The sequence below is a fragment of the Crotalus tigris genome, unplaced genomic scaffold (assembly GCF_016545835.1).
Source record: "Crotalus tigris isolate CLP2741 ecotype Arizona unplaced genomic scaffold, ASM1654583v1 scf7180000020941.558017, whole genome shotgun sequence".
NCBI classification, from domain to species: domain Eukaryota; kingdom Metazoa; phylum Chordata; class Lepidosauria; order Squamata; family Viperidae; genus Crotalus; species Crotalus tigris.
Genome location: NW_024098270.1, coordinates 480001 through 496085, shown reverse-complemented (window position 1 = coordinate 496085; position 16085 = coordinate 480001). Strand labels below are relative to the sequence as shown.

Here is a 16085-nt window from a genome sequence, read left to right as displayed (position 1 = left end):
ATATATTACGTGTGTATGTGTGTAATGTTTGTTGTGTTTTGTTTTGTTGGTCTAAAATTAAAAAAAAAATTAAAAAAAATAAAATAAAATTCTGTGTGCTCTATAAGCTGTTCTGCGATTTACCTGACAATTTACCTCAGGATGTAGCGATGGGCCGGACTATCTTGCTTGCTGTAAAATATACAGATAGTCCTCGACTTACACCAGTTCATTTAGTGACCCTTTGAACTTACAACAGCCCTGAAAAAAGTGACTTATGACCGGTTTTCACACTTACGACCGTTGCAGCCTCCCCGGGATCATGTGATCAAAATTCAGACATTGGGCAACTGACCCATATTTATGACGGTCGCAACGTCCTGGGGACACGTGATCCCCTTCTGTTGACCTTTTGACAAGCACAGTCAATGGGGAAGCCAATTTCACTTCACAACCGTCGTTACAAACTTAATAACTGCAGCGATTCACTTCACACCCCTGGCTGGAAAAGTCCGTAAAATGGGGCAAAGCTCGTCGAACAAATGTCTCGCTTAGCCACAGAAATTTGGGGCTCAGTTCTGGTCATACGTCGAGGATTACCTGCAAATGTAAAATATATTTTTGTGGAAATAAAACTACAAGGTCGTGTCGGTGTCCCTGGCTCTGTTGGGACACCAGTTGTGTAATTCCCTGACAATTTTCTCTGTTTTGTTTTGTTTTGTTGCTCAGTTCCTGGTCATGCTGTCACAATGGTGCACCCAGACCCACTCGCTCACCCTCCAAAATCTCAAGCCCAGGCAAAGAGGGAAGAAAGAGACGAAGGAGGATTACATGAAAAGCACACGGTGAGGAAGAGAGTAGCCTTCCCATGTCTGGGGGGGCTGCCCCAAAGAAAGGGGGGGTGTCAGCCTATTCCCCAAAGCCCCTGAAGGCAGGACAAGAATCCACGGATGGAAACTGATCAAGGGGAGAAGCAACCGAGAACTCAGGAGAAATTTCCTGACAGGGAGGACAATTAACCAGTGGGACAGCTTGCCACCAGAAGTTGTGGGTGCTCCAATACTGGAGGCTTTTAAGAAGAGAGTGGACGGCCATTTGTCTGAAATGATAGATGGTCTCCTGTTTCAGCAGAGAAGATCTGCAAGGTCGCTTCCAGCCCTAGGATTCTATAACACAGGAAGGCAGGAGAAAGAGATAGAGGGATGGATGGATACAAGGAAGGGAGGGAGGGAGGGAGACCTGGAATTTAGGATGGATGGATAGAGAAAGGAAGGAAGAAAGGAAGGAAGGAGGAAGAAAGGAGGAAGGAAGGAAGGAAGGAAGGAAGGAAGGCAGGAAGGAAGGAAGGAAAAAAGACCTGGAATTGAGGATGGATGGATGGCCTGGAAATTTGGATGGATGGATAGATGAAAGGAAGGAAGGTCTGGAGTTTAGGATGCATTGATAGGTGGATGGATGGATGGAGGAAAGAAGGAAGGAAGGAAAGGAAGGAAGGAAGAAAGAAAGAAAGAGAAAGAAAGAAAGAAAGAAAGAAAGAAAGAAAGAAAGAAAGAAAGAAAGAAAGAAAGAAAGAAAGAAAGACCTGGAATTTAGGATGAATGGATGAAGTTTGGATGGATGGATAGATGAAAGGAAGGAAGGTCTGGAGTTCATAGATGGATGGATGGATGGATGGATGGATGGGAGGAAGGAAAGGAAGGAAGGAAGGAAGGAAGGAAGGAAGGAAGGAAGGAAGGAAGGAAGGAAGGAAGGAAGGAAGGAAGGAGATCCACCTATTGTCCTGCAGCCGATCAACGTAGTTTCATGTTGATTTAATCCTTGTTTCGCTGAAGAGTTTAAATTTGCAGAACGGCCCACTATGGCCATAAGCATCTCCGCCGAGCCATCTTTTACAGAAAACTAGCAGAGCGACAAGCAATGTAAAGAATTTACGATTTTCTCTTCCTTTTGGGGGGGGATTTGTCTTGCTAGGGGCTGCCTCGAAGCAGGACTGGAGTCCTTACTCAAAGCTTCCGGGAGTAACCTCTTGATCCTACGGGTTTCCCACTGCCCCAACATTTTGACGGACCGCTCCCTCTGGCTGGCCAGCTGCTACTGCCGAGCTCTCCAAGCTGTCACCTACCGGTAAGCGGGTGCTGTTGGGGGCGTCCAACCAAACCAGAGTTTCTCATTCCAAGGAGAACAACTGACCACGTTTGGCGGGCCAACCTCAGCTCAAGATTGGCCAAATCGTACTCAAAAATGTCTTCTTAGCAAAATGGAGATGCCGTAGGAGGAAAGGCAGAACCAGGGGTGGAGTCAAGGGAGTAATAAGCCTAGAATCCTTACGTTCCCCCAAGCTACAAGTAGTCCTCAATGTACAACTATTCCTTTAGTGACCGTTCCAACGGCGCTGGAAAAAGGGATTTATGACCGTTGTCCGTGCTTACAACGGTTGCAGCATCCCCCTGGTCAATGAAAATTCGGACGCCTGGCCACTGGCCTGCATTTATGACGGTTGCCGTGTCCTACGGTCATATGATCATCTTTCACGACAAGCAAAGTCAACGGGAAAGGCAGATTCACTTAACAACCGTGCTACTAACTAAACAACCGCAGGGATTCGCTTAACGACTAAACCATCCGTTCGGTGACCCTTCGCAGTTACAACAGCCCTGGGGAAAAAAGACATGACTTATGAGCCTTTTTCACACTTACGACCACTAGAGCAGGGCTTTCCAACTAGTGGTACAGGTACCACCTGTGGTACATTGGCACCTGGCAGGTGGTACGCGACCATCCTAGAAAAGGGGTAGTGGGGGAGGGGAATGAGCTGAACCGGTGGCAGCACCGCACAAGCCTGAGCGAGAAACGGCTGGAGCTGCAGGGCTGTCAGGGCTCAGCGGAAGCGCCAGGATCAGCACTTCTTTGGGACTGTCAGGGCTCAGCGGAAGCGCCAGGATCAGTGCCAGGCTCCAGCTGGAGCTCAGCGCTGATCCTGGTGCTTCCGCTGCGCCCAGAAGAAGCGCCAATCAGCTGGAATGTTGCAGCCTCTCCAGAGTCTTGTGATTTACATTCAGATGCTTGGCCACTGATTCATATTTACGACGGTCACAGTGTCCCAGGGTCATGTGAAGGGACCAAAACCTGCTGCAACCACCCAGCAGACGGGGGGAATAAAAACCAAAAATCTCCCACCCCACCCTCGCTGCCAATCCTCAACAGAAATGCTCACAACAATGGAAACCTCGGACAGGAGGAAGAGCGCGGCCGGGCGGGCAGGCAGGTGTCTTGCTCGGCTGTGGCTTGGGGGGCCCTTTTTTCAGTGCCATTGTAACTTCAAACAGTCACTAACTGAACTGTTGTAAGTTGAGGACTACCTGTATCACTTTTTTTTTTTTTTTTGGGTCATCAGGTTTTTGACCCCTTGCTAGGCGACTGGTGGTCCTCGGATGTTGCCCTATCCTAAAAGTATTACAATGGGTGAAAAGATTGAAAAGCCCTGCATTAGAGCATCCCCCCCCCCAGGGTCACGCGATCCAAATTCGGACGCTTGGCAACCGACTCCTACTTATGACGGTTGCCGTGTCCCGAGGTCAGGTGATCCCCTTTTGACGAGCAAAGTCGAGGGGAAAAGCCAGATTCGCTTAACGATCATGTTCACAGCTTAACGCTGCAGTGATTCACTTAACGAACGGGGCAAGGGAGATCGTAAAATGGGGGCAAAGCTCCCTTAACCGCTGCCTGGCTTAGCGACAGAAAGGTCGGGCTCCATGGCAGTCGTAAGGCGAGGACTACCTGTATTACATCCTCCCCTTTGGGGACAGGAGGAGCACCCACCCCGCCAGTTCTGCTTCCAGTGCCGCAGATTTGAAGCAATACTCCCAGGGAGAACAATGGCGGAGTTGGCAGCCATGCCACCCAGACACTTCCTTGGCACCGTGCGGAGAAGAGACAGGCTGTGTGAAATAATCACAGCCTTTCCTCTCTCCGTCGGGGCTGGAGAAGCAGCAAGAGAACAAAAGATTGGGGTGGCGGCACACACACACACCCCAGGGCTCCCATAGCAGATCTTCGTTCCTGGCACGGTTGGCATTGCCAAGGAGCCGAGCGCTCCCGTGGGTTGCGACGAGGCTGTTGTGCTGTCAGCTTTGGAGGGAGACATCTTGTAATTAGCCCAGCTGGATTCAATCCCTCAGACGGTTTAGGAAGGGGTGGGGGGGAAAGGGAGGGGGAGCAGCTCTCAAAATATAGAATCAAAGGATAACAGAGTGGGAAGGGAGCCTGGAGGTCATCTAGTCCAACCCCCTGCTCAGGCAGGAAACCCTATGCCATTTCAGACAAATGGCTGTCCGGTCTCTTCTTAAAAACTTCCAGTGTTGGAGAAGGGAGGGAGGGAGGAAGGAAGGAAGGAAGGAAGGAAGGAAGGCCTGGAATTAGGATGGATGGAAGGGAGGGAGGGAGGGAGGGAGGGAGGAAGGAAGGAAGGAAGGAAGGAAGGAAGGAAGGAAGGAAGGAAGGCCTGGAATTAGGATGGATGGGAGGGAGGGAGGGAGGGAGGGAGGAAGGAAGAATAACAGAGTGGGAAGGGAGCGTGGAGGTCATCTAGTCCAACCCCCTACTCAGGCAGGAAACCCTATGCCATTTCAGACAAATGGCAATTATCCAATCTCTTCTTGAAAACGTTGCCCTCCAGTGTGATGTCTGCAGGTAAAGTCCTCGGCTTATGACCCGAAAGAGACCAAAATTTCTGCTGCTAAGCAAGACATTTGTGAAGGGACTTTTGCCCCCACTTTACAGCCCTTATTGCCACAGCGGTTAAATGAGTAACACGGGGGTTGAGTAAGCCTGCCTTCCCCACCGCAGCTGTTCAGAAGGTTGCAAAAAGGGATCACATGACCCCGGGACACTGCAACCGTCACCAATATGAATCAGTTGTCAAACATCTGGATTTGGATCACGTGACCTTGGAGATGCTGCGACGGTCGTAAGCGTGAAAAATGGTCCTAAGTCTTTTTTTTCTTCTTCATTGCTGTTGTAACGACACTAAAGGAACTGTTATAAGTCAAGGACCGGCCTGTATTTTTTCATATTTTTGAGATTTGTCTGTTTTGGGGAGTCCTTTATGGGGCTGATGGCTGAATTTTGCAAAAAAAATAAATAAATCAGCATTTTAGAGTCTGCTCTGGACCACAACCCCCCCAATCCTGGACAGTTTTGCATTTTTGGAAAAAGAAAAGGGCTCAGCCATTGCCAGGTCTTGTTATTATCTGTTTTCCCAGCTATATATATATTTTTAATGTGCTGGCCATGTAGTGCTTTGCCTTCCCATGCCTCTATTCTGTTCTTCATTTGGTCTTTCTTTTTTTTTTTTTAAATATATTTTATTAGATTTTATATGGGTAGGGAAATAGGCCAGTTTGGTCTCTCTAGTAGTCAGTAAGCCTTCCTGATATACTAATTTCAGTGCATCTTCATCACTGTCCTTCAGATATTCTTCCAAAGCCTTTTTTTTTTTCTTCTTCAACCATCTGATGTACTTGCAGCATTCCACGCCTACCTATTTGCCTTGGTAGATAAAGCCTGTCAATGTCACTGCGTGGATGAAGGGTGTGATTCATTGTCATTATTTTTCTAGTCTTCCTATCCATTGCTTTTAGTTCTGCTTGAGTCCAGTCCACTATTCCAGCTGTGTATCTAATGACTGGAATTGCCCAGGTGTTGATTGCCTTCATGGTATTTCCTCCACTGAGTTTAGACTTTAAGATCTTCTTCACTCTCTTGATATACTACTACTACTACTACTACTACTACTACTACTACTACTACTACTACTATTATTATTGATGATTGATCATCGCACAGTCAGCCAGATGTTCAGACTGGATTTGGCATTTTGTCTACCTATCGAGTCCTTACCCAGGACCTGGGATAGGCAAATGTGGATGTTTGATGGTATTACAGATATCGTCGCAGGATGGAAGCAGTTCCTAATAAGGCCGCCTTTTGCAATTGACTAATGGCGAATTTGTCAATGCCAATGGTGTTCAATTGGTGCTCCAGTTGTTTTGGGATTGCACCCAAGGAGCCTATTACTATTGGTACTACCCTTGCTTGCTTTTGCCACAGTCTTTCTATTTCTATTTGTATGTCTTTGTATTTTGTGATCTTCTCCAGTTCTTTCTCTTCTATTCTGCTATCTCCAGGCACTGCCACGTCCACTATCCAGACTTTTTTGTCTTTCTTATCGACAATTGTTAAGTCTGGGGTGTTATGTTGCAGGTGCTTGTCTGTTTGAATTCTGAAGTCCCAGAGCAGTTTAATTTTATCATTTTCTATGTTGTTTATTATTATTATTATTATTATTATTATTATTATTATTATTATTATTATTTGGCAGGAACCTATAGGACACAGTGAAAAAAAATTAAGATGGCAGCCATAACAGTGCTGCTGAAGTTTCTGCCTATTTTTATGAGCAATCCTCACACCTACGACTGTCTCCACAATCACACCATCAAAATTCAGACACATGGCAAGGGACATATTTACGCCGGTCGCAGTGTCAACTTCGCGCTGAATTACGGTCGTAAATCGAGGACTATCTGTACTGTAGTCGCAACCCAATATTGAGGTTCGATCCGATTCAGGACATGCTTTTCGTGATGCAGGCGTGGGAGATTATTTTAATTGCTTCGTTGCCTGCTTGCAACGCCTCTGAGTCATTTGCTGTGCCGCTGTGTTTCTGCCGAAGGAAATTCGCGGCAGAGACAACAAGGCGCTTGTCAAGGGCTCGAGGTGGCATTCAGACATGACACTGCTTCTAAGAATAGAGGGTGCCGGGGACACAGGGCTGGCAGAAGGGAGGAGAGGCTGGAACAATTTCTCCACTGCAGAATTTTCCAGAGCAGATTGTGCAAAAGCAAACAGACAAAACACACACACACACACACACACACACACACACACACACACACACACACGAGACATCTGCTGGGTTGGCATCTCGGTTCCTGCCATCCTTACTCAGCCAGCCTGGAGATTAATTCATGGTTGGTATCTAAGAAGGCATCACGTGGGCAACCTGCTCTAGAGACACTCTAGCCCTCTCCTGGTCGCATGCCCGGCTGAGGAATTCTGGGAGTTGAAGTCCACAAGCCATCAAAGGGCCAAGTTTGAAGACTTGTGTCTTAAATCTAACAAACAAAATGGAGGCTGGCTGAAGAATTCTGGGAGTTGAAGTCCACAAGCCATCAAAGGGCCACGTTTAAAGACCCCTGATATAGACTTTAAGAGGAGTGGACTTCAACTCCCAGAATTCCTCAGCCAGGCACACTGGCTGAGGAATTCTGGGAGTTGAAGTCCACAAACCATCAAAGGGCCATGTTTGAAGACTCGTGTCTTAAATCTAACAAACAAAATGGAGGCTGGCTGAGGAATTCTGGGAGTTGAAGTTCACAAGCCATAAAGACGCCAAGTTTGAAGACCCCTGATACAGACTTTAAGGGGAGTGGACTTCAACTCCCAGAATTCCTTAGCCAGCGTGCCTGGCTGAGGAATTCTGGGATTTGAAGTCCACAAGCCATCAAAGGGCCACGTTTGAAGACCCCTGATATAAACTTTAAGGGGAGTGGCCATGTTTGAAGACTCGTGTCTTAAATCTAACAAACAAAATGGAGGCTGGCTGAGGAATTCTGGGAGTTGAAGTCCGCAAGCCATAAAAGGGCCAAGTTTGAAGACCCCCTGATATAGACTTTAAGAGGAGTGGACTTCAACTCCCAGAATTCCTCAGCCAACGGTCTGGCTTGGAGCAAGGCCTTGCATTAGATCAGTGGTCCTTCCAGGTGCAAATCCCCCTCCCTCCCTTTCCTCCTTCTTTTTTCACTCTGGACAGTCTGGTGTTACCTGCACAGTTTGGCAGCCTTCTAATCTGCCAGAATGACTCATCCCTTTAATTAAGGCCACACCAAACAATCCCGGAGCCTTGGCAGGCAGCTCCGAGAGAGGCAGAGGAATTTTTCCAGATAATTCATGCTTGTTTATTTTTAGGCTCTTCTCTAGCGTGGAACTGGGTCATGCGAAAGGCCAAGCTAGTTTTATAAAGGTTATTTTTATTAATTGGTTGATTTGCCACCTCTCAGGCTCATGGGGGTGTGGGGGGATTTATAATGCTTACCGTGTTAGGGAGAGAAAGGGAGCGAAGATGCACGAGGCCTCCCAATCTCATAACCTCTTTCCACTAAAATCCCCCCTTTGAGAAAGTTTTAATTCAGTTTTCATTTAGGCTTGTTGTCATCTATGTGGCCTCTTTCATCATGCAGGAATATGCAAGGCACTTCCTATTGGATGGGGGGGGAGTACTGATTTGGGTACCCCCAAATCTATCATGGAGAGCACCATCATGGGATGGTGGTCAAGTGGAAATGGGGTCCTGGGTGCTCTCTGAGCTCGGTTATTTTCTTGCAGATGTTGCATTACCCAGCTAGGTATCATCATCAGTGCTAGAAGGGAGGGGGTTTTGCAGTGTGGAGGAGGAGGAGGAGGAGGAGGAGGAGGAGGAGGACTGTGGGGTCCTTTGTGCTCTCTGAGCTTGGTAGTTTTGTTGCAGATGTTTCATTACCCTACTAAGTAACATTATCAATGCTAGAAAGGTTTGCAAAGAGGAGGAGGAGGAGGAAGAAGAAGAAGAAGAAGAACAAGAAGAAGAAGAAGAAGAGGAGGAGGAAGAGGAAGAGGAAGAGGAAGAGGAGGAAGAACAAGAAGAAGAAGGAGGAGGAGGAAGAGGAGGAAGAACAAGAAGAAGAAGAAGGAGGAAGAGGAGGAAGAGGAAGAGGAAGAGGAAGAGGAGGAAGAACAAGAAGAAGAAGGAGGAGGAGGAAGAGGAGGAAGAACAAGAAGAAGAAGAAGGAGGAAGAGGAGGAGGAGGAAGAGGAAGAGGAGGAAGAAGAAGAAGGAGGAGGAAGAAGAAGAAGAAGGAGGAGGAGGAGGAGGAAGAGAAGAAGAAGAAGAAGAGGAGGAGGAAGAGGAAGAAGAAGAGGAAGAGGAAGAGGAAGAAGAAGAAGACTATGGGGTCCTTTGTGCTGAGTTGGTAGTTTTGTTGCAGATGTTTCATTACCCTACTAAGTAACATTATCAATGCTAGAAAGGTTTGCAAAGAGGAGGAGGAGGAGGAGGAAGAAGAAGAAGATGATGAAGAAGAAGAACAACAACAACAAGAAGAACAAGAAGAGGAAGAGGAGGAGGAGGAGGAAGAAGAAGAAGAAGAAGAAGAAGAAGAAGAAGAAGAAGAAGAAGAAGAAGAAGAAGAAGAAGAAGAAGAAGACGAAGAAGAAGAAGAAGAAGAAGAAGAAGAAGAAGAAGAAGAAGAAGAAGAAGAAGAAGAAGAAGAAGAAGAAGAAGAAGAAGAAGAAGAAGAAGAAGACTGTGGGGTCCTTTGTGCTCTCTGAGCTTGGTAGTTTTGTTGCAGATGTTTCATTACTCTACTAAGTAACATATCAATGCTAGAAAGGAGTAAGGTTTGCGAAGAGGAGGAGGAGGAGGAAGAGGAGGACTGTGAGGTTCAGGATACTTTCTGAGCTCGGTTGTTTCCTTGCAGATGTTTCATTACCCAACTAGGTAACATCATCAGTGCTAGAAAGACTGGGGCGTGCTCTCTGTTTATAATCCAGTGGCTTGCCTGTTGTCAATATTGGTGGGAGAATTCTTGGTGATACTTCAGTTAGGCTGTTGTTTACTGCTGGGTTGTTGGTCTGGGTTGGAAGCTCCTTTATTGGGGGGTTGTTAATGGCTAGGTTGTTGATCTAGTCTGGGTGTTGACTGCTGTCAAGACAGTGGTGTCATCTTTTTGTTTCCCTTTTAGCTTTTTCCTGTTCTCTTTTGAACGGTGTGCAAACATTGTTTATCTCTACATGCCTGTTGATGGCTGAGTCGTCTGAGTGTCAGGCATCCAGGAATTCTCTAGCGTTTTGGGGGATTTAGCTTAGTCCAGGACGCTCATCGTTTCTCGGTTGAAACTGTGGTGAAGTCTGTCCATATTTTGTGCAGTTAAGGAGTTTCCACCCTGTCTCCCAACTCCTTGTAAGTCCGGCTTACTAAGAAACAAGCGTAGCCTATCTCTGAGAATACACAGATCCGGCAACGGCTGACCCACAAAATTAAGTTGCAGATCAATTCTCTCCAGCTCTGCTCTCATTTTGTGATATATCTTTTTTAGAAAAAAAAATAGACAGATAGGAGCACTTGTTCCCACACGCAGCTCCTCTACCAGACCCATCTGTGGTTCTCTTTCCCTAATCCGTGCCAGTTTTCCAGAAGAATTAATCTTTTGCTTTCTTCTATTTTCCCGGTCCAGGAGCGCCACCGATCCTGTGGGCCACGAAGTCATCTGGGCCTTGGGAGCAGGTTGCAGAGATATCATCTCTCTTCAGGTGGCACCCCTTCATCCGTGGTAAGAGGACCACCCCCTAACCCAGACATTCCCATCTGCTTTCTCTTTTTTGACACCCCCTCCCACACCACTCCCTGCTCTCTGGCGCTCAAGCTATGAAGATGCTCCAACCAGCTCTGTTGACCAGGTTCTCTTCCTAATGCAGGGGTGGGGAACCTTGGCTCTTTTATGACTGATGGACTTCAACTCCCAGAATTCCTGAGCCAGCCACGCTGAGGGGAAAGAGAGAGGTTTCTAAACTGAGCCATGCTGGCTCAGGAATTCTGGGAGTTGAAGTCCACGAGTCATAAAAGGGCCAAGGTTGCCTACCCCTGGTCTAGGCCTAGGCCACTTTATGACTGGTGGACTTCAACTCCCAGAATTCCTCAGCCAGCATGGCTCAGCTTGGAAACCTCTCCCTTTCCCCTTAGCATGGCTGGCTCAGGAATTCTGGGAGTTGAAGTCCACGAGTCATAAAAGAGCCAAGCTTGCCTAACCCTGGTCTAGGCCTAGGCCGCTTTATGACTGGTGGACTTCAACTCCCAGAATTCCTGAGCCAGCATGGCTCAGCTTGGAAACCTCTCCCTTTCCCCCTCAGCATGGCTGGCTGGGGAATTCTGGGAGTTGAAGTCCACTAGTCATAAAAGAGCCAAGCTTGCCTAACCCTGGTCTAGGCCTAGGCCACTTTCTGACTCATGGACTTCAACTCCCAGAATTCCTGAGCCAGCATGGCTCAGCTTGGAAACCTCCCCCTTTCCCCTCAGCATGGCTGGCTCAGGAATTCTGGGAGTTGAAGTCCATGAGTCATAAAAGAGCCAAGTTGCCTACCCCTGTCCTAATGTGTATCTCCATGACGTGATGTTCACGATTAGCTTCTTGTCTCTCTCCTTTCAAACATGTTTTCCAGCCAGCAACCCACCAGGTTTAGCAACCGCTGCCTGCAGATGATTGGGCGTTGCTGGCCACACTTGAGAGCGCTGGGTGTCGGAGGAGCCGGCTGCGGCCTGCAGGGACTGGCTTCCTTAGGTGAGTCCAGGTTTGGGACTTTTTCGGGCCCAGGAAGAAGGAAGGAAAAGAGATACGGAAGGTGCTTTTCCCACGTCTTCAGACTGAACGTGGTTTAAGGCAGGGATGTCCAAACTCGGCCATTTTAAGACTTGTGGACTTCAACTCCCAGAATTCCCCAGCCAGCAATGCTGGCTGGGGAATTCTGGGAGTCGAAGTCCACCCATCTTAAATATAGCATCGTGACTACCCTGGTTTGCAAGAAGTGTGGCCTGTTGACCAACCTGGTGTATAAGGACCGTGGCCTCTTGACCCTCCTGGTGTGCAAGGACTGTGGCCTCTTGACCCCCCCTGGTGTGCAAGGACTGTGGCCTCTTGACCCCCCTGGTGTGCAAGGGCAGTGGCCTCTTGACCATCGTGGTGTGCAAGAACTGTGGCCTGTTGACCGCCCTGGTGTGCAAGGACAGTGGCCTGTTGACCCCCCTGGTGTGCAAGGACCATGGCCTCTTGGCCCTCCTGGTGTGCAAGGACCGTGGCCTGTTGACCGCCCTGGTGTGCAAGAACCGTGGCCTCTTGACCGTTGTAGTGTGCAAGAACTGTGGCCTCTTGACCCCCTGGTGTGCAAGGACCATGGCCTCTTGAACCCCCCCTGGTGTGCAAGGACCGTGGCCTCTTGACCCCCTGGTGTGCAAGGAGGACCGTGGCCTCTTGACCCCCCTGGTGTGCAAGGACCGTGGCCTCTTGACCCCCCCCCCCGGTGTGCAAGGACTGTGGCCGGCCTGACTCTCGGATGGTTTTTCTCTCCTATCAGCCCGGAACTGCATGCGTCTTCAGGTGCTGGAGCTGGACCACGTGACGGAGGTCAACCAGGAGGTGGCGGCCGAAGTGTGTCGGGAAGGCTTGAAAGGCCTGGAGATGCTGGTCCTCACGTCCACCCCGGTGACCCCCAAAGCCTTACTGCACTTCAACAGTGAGTGGGCGCTCAGGAAGGTGGGGGGGCTGGAAGGAGGGGGTCGTCTTTCATTTCTGCCTGATGCAGTGGTTCTCCACCTGTGGGTCGGGACCCCATTTGGGGTCGAAGGACCATTTCACGGGGGTCGCCAAACAACACAGTCCGCCATTTTTTCCCCCCTTTTCCTTAGCTGTGCTACTCCCTTTTATTCTATTGGCTTTCGAAAGCCAATAGAATAGACTCTCTTGAATAGAGTCTAATTCTATTGGCTTTCAAAAGCCAATAGGAATCGTCCAGGCTGTCTCTGCCCTGCTGAGCCCGCCAAAAGTCCCCTTCTGCAAACGGTGCTGCACCCGCTGAGTCGTCCTCGACTTACGACTGGTTGAGTAGTCCTCGACTTACGACTGGTTGGGGGTCGCGGCATTAAAAAGGTTGAGAACCACTGGCCTAATGGCTGCAAAAAGCCGAGTATGTAAATCTGGGCCAAGCCACTAGGTGGCGGCAAACAGCCAGCCCAGGCATGTCCAACGTGGGCCGCTTGAAGACCTGCGGACTTCAACTCCCAGAATTCCCCAGCCAGCCACGCTGTTGAAGTCTGCAGGTCTTCAAGGGGTCAAGGTTGGACTCTGGGTTAGTGTGTCCTTTCACTGACGTCTAGAGGTCACCTGGAGAGGGAAGCCCAGATACAGGCAGTCCCTGATTTACGACCGGCCGTTTAGTGACCCTTCACAATTACAACCTACTGTATCTGAAAAACTGGATTTACCAGCCAGATCCAAAATGAGGATGGTCAGCCCTCCATTACACACACTCACACACACACACGCACACACACACACACACACACACACACACACACACCATTCTCATGTGAGGCTTGGCAACAGGGCCGCATTAACAGTTGTTTGCAGCATCCCACAGTTGTGGGACTGTGTTTTTGCAGAAAAGCAGCACTTGCTTCCATTTTGGGGCACAAATGACATCTGTAGCGAGGGACCGGTTCCCATTGATGACCCCTGCATTTGCTTAATGACTGGTGCAAAAAAAAAAAAACCCACAACGGGTGGTCATGTGACTGACTCATTTTATGACCGTCACAACATACGTCTGTAAGAAGCAGGCTCCGTTACAGTCATATGACAAGGACTAGAGGTCATTCTTGACTTACACCCGCAACGGAGTCCAAAAGTTCTCTTGCTCAGCAAGAAGATGCTAAGTGAGGCTTTTTTCCCCGTTTTACGACCTTTCTTGCCACAGTTGTTAAGTGGCTGTTAAGTGAATCTGGCTTCCCCCCCCCCATTGACTATGCTTGTCAGAAGGTCACAAAAGGGAATTACGTGACCCCGAGACGCTGTGACCGTCGTAAAGAGGAGCCAGTTGCCAAGCGCCTGAATTTTGATCCTGGGGATGCTGCAACAGCTGTAAGTGTGAAAAAACAGTTGTAAGTCACTTTTTTCAGTGCCCTTGCAACTTTGAACGGCCACTAAATGAACTGTTGTAAGTCAAGAAATATTTACACAAGTGCTTTCAGCCTTTTATTTTATGTTCTGCTGTGCTGCCTTTTATTGTTCTTGGTGTTTTTATCTGGGCTGGCGGTTTATGTGGGTTTGTTTTTTTAATTGTTGATAGCCATAACAAAGCTAATTAAATTAAATTACTCGTGTAAAAATGCCTAGCAGCCCATCCTCCTTAAAACCAAAGGAATCTGCCGTTCAGTCCAAAGACGCTGATAAAATCTGCTATGAAATCTTCTGTCTATGGATTGATACACACTGTTGATTAATGTAGTAATTAAAAACCGGCAGCCCCATTAATTAAGTAAAAGAACATCCTTTATTTTCCATTTTGAGAGACCTCGGAGAAACTGACCTGCTGAGAATAAAGCAGCCAGAACCAGAAATAGCAGCTCTTGTCAGCACAAAGAATGAATGGTTGTCGTCAGCTTATGACCACAATTGGCATTGAAAGTTCTGTTCTTAAGCAATGCAGTCATTAAGTGAGTCGTGCCCAATTTTACAACCTTTTGCCTGTGGTCCTTAAGCGGCTCACTGTGAGATAGATACTGTAGATAGATAGAAAGATAGATAGATAGATAGATAGATAGATAGATAGATAGATAGATAGATAGATAGATAGATAGATAGATAGATACATACATACATACATACATACACAGATACATAGATACATAGATACATAGATGAGAGAAGAGAGATAGAAGAAAGATAGAAGAGATAGAGATGATAAATAGACAGACAGACAGATGAGAGAGAGAAGAGATAGAGAGAGAGAGATGAGAGAGAGAAGATAGATAGATAGATAGATAGATAGATAGATAGATAGATAGATAGATAGATAGATAGATAGATAGATAGATAGATAAGATAGATAGATAAGATAGATATGATAAATACGAGATAGGTAGGTAGATAGATACGAGATAGATAGATAGATAGATAGATAGATAGATAGATAGATATAAATAGAGAGATAGACAGATGAGAGAGAGAAGAGATAGATAGATGAGAGAGAGAAGAGATAGATAGATAGATAGATAGATAGATAGATAGATAGATAGATAGATAGATAGACAGACAGACATAGATACGTAGATAGATAGATAGATAGATAGATAGATAGAAGATAGACAGATAGACAGACAGACAGACATAGATAGATAGATAGATAGATAGATAGACAGACAGACATAGATACGTAGATAGATAGATAGATAGATAGATAGATAGATAGATAGATAGATAGATAGATAGATAGAAGATAGATATGATAAATAGAGAGAGAGAGAGAGAGAGAGATGAGAGATAAGATAGGATAGATAATATAGATAGACATAGACATATAGGTAGTCCTCGACTTATAATCATTCATTTAGTGGCCATTCGAAGTTACAACAGCACTGAAAAAAAGATTTGTGACCAGTTTTCAGACTTACGACCATTGAAGCATCCCCATGGTCTCATAACCAAAATTTGTGTGCTTGACAACTGGCCGATATTTATGATGGTTTCGCTGTCCTGGGATCACGTGATCATCATCTGTAACCTTCCCAGCCAGCTTCTGACAAGCAAAGGCATCAGGGGAAGCCAGATTCACTTAACAACCTCACGATTCATTTAACAACATTTAAGCTCCTTTAACAATGGTGGCAAAAAGGTCGTACAATGGGGCACCAACTATGCCATCTTGACTTTTTTGCCCTTGGTGTCCCCAATATCAAACCACATTCTCTCTCCTTCGAGGTGTTTGCCGGAACCTGAAATCCATTGTGGTCCAAGTTGGGATTGCCGATTACTTTAAGGAACCAAATAGTTCAGAGGCCAAGAAAATGTTTGATGAAATGATCAACAAACTCCAGGTAAACGGATTCCTCCAGTGGTGGATTATTGATGGGAATGGCGGGTGCATGCTTAACAGGCCTGCAGCCCTTGAGTGGCAGGGACTAGAAACTTGGGTAGTGCAAATGGATGGAGCTGTGTGGAAAAGAGGCCAGAGGAGGCTGAGAAGAGAAACACCCGAGTGCAGAGACTGAAGACAGATGTTGTATTTCCAGCTGCTGCTGCATTCCAAAGGAGGCATCAGCATTGCGGTTGCCCTGGGGGGGGGGGCGTGTGTGTGTGGCCAGGGTGGGTGCGGCCTACTGTGTGGGTGTGGATGGAGTGGGTGTGGCCTACTGGGTGGGCGTGGCCAGCTCTACATCGTCCGCGTCAAGGGGGCCTGTGGGGG

General features: G+C 47.4%; 1 protein-coding gene across 1 annotated transcript in view; it reads left to right on the top strand.

The window, feature by feature from the left end:
- The window catches only part of FBXO41 (F-box protein 41), a 52518-nt gene that overhangs the window by 34535 nt on the left and 1898 nt on the right, over positions 1-16085 (top strand). The window contains exons 7-12 of the mRNA XM_039368850.1: positions 709-824; positions 1951-2103; positions 10310-10405; positions 11292-11410; positions 12201-12359; positions 15602-15717. Of these exons, the coding sequence (XP_039224784.1) occupies positions 709-824; positions 1951-2103; positions 10310-10405; positions 11292-11410; positions 12201-12359; positions 15602-15717 (759 nt within the window). The remainder of the gene's footprint in view (positions 1-708; positions 825-1950; positions 2104-10309; positions 10406-11291; positions 11411-12200; positions 12360-15601; positions 15718-16085) is intronic.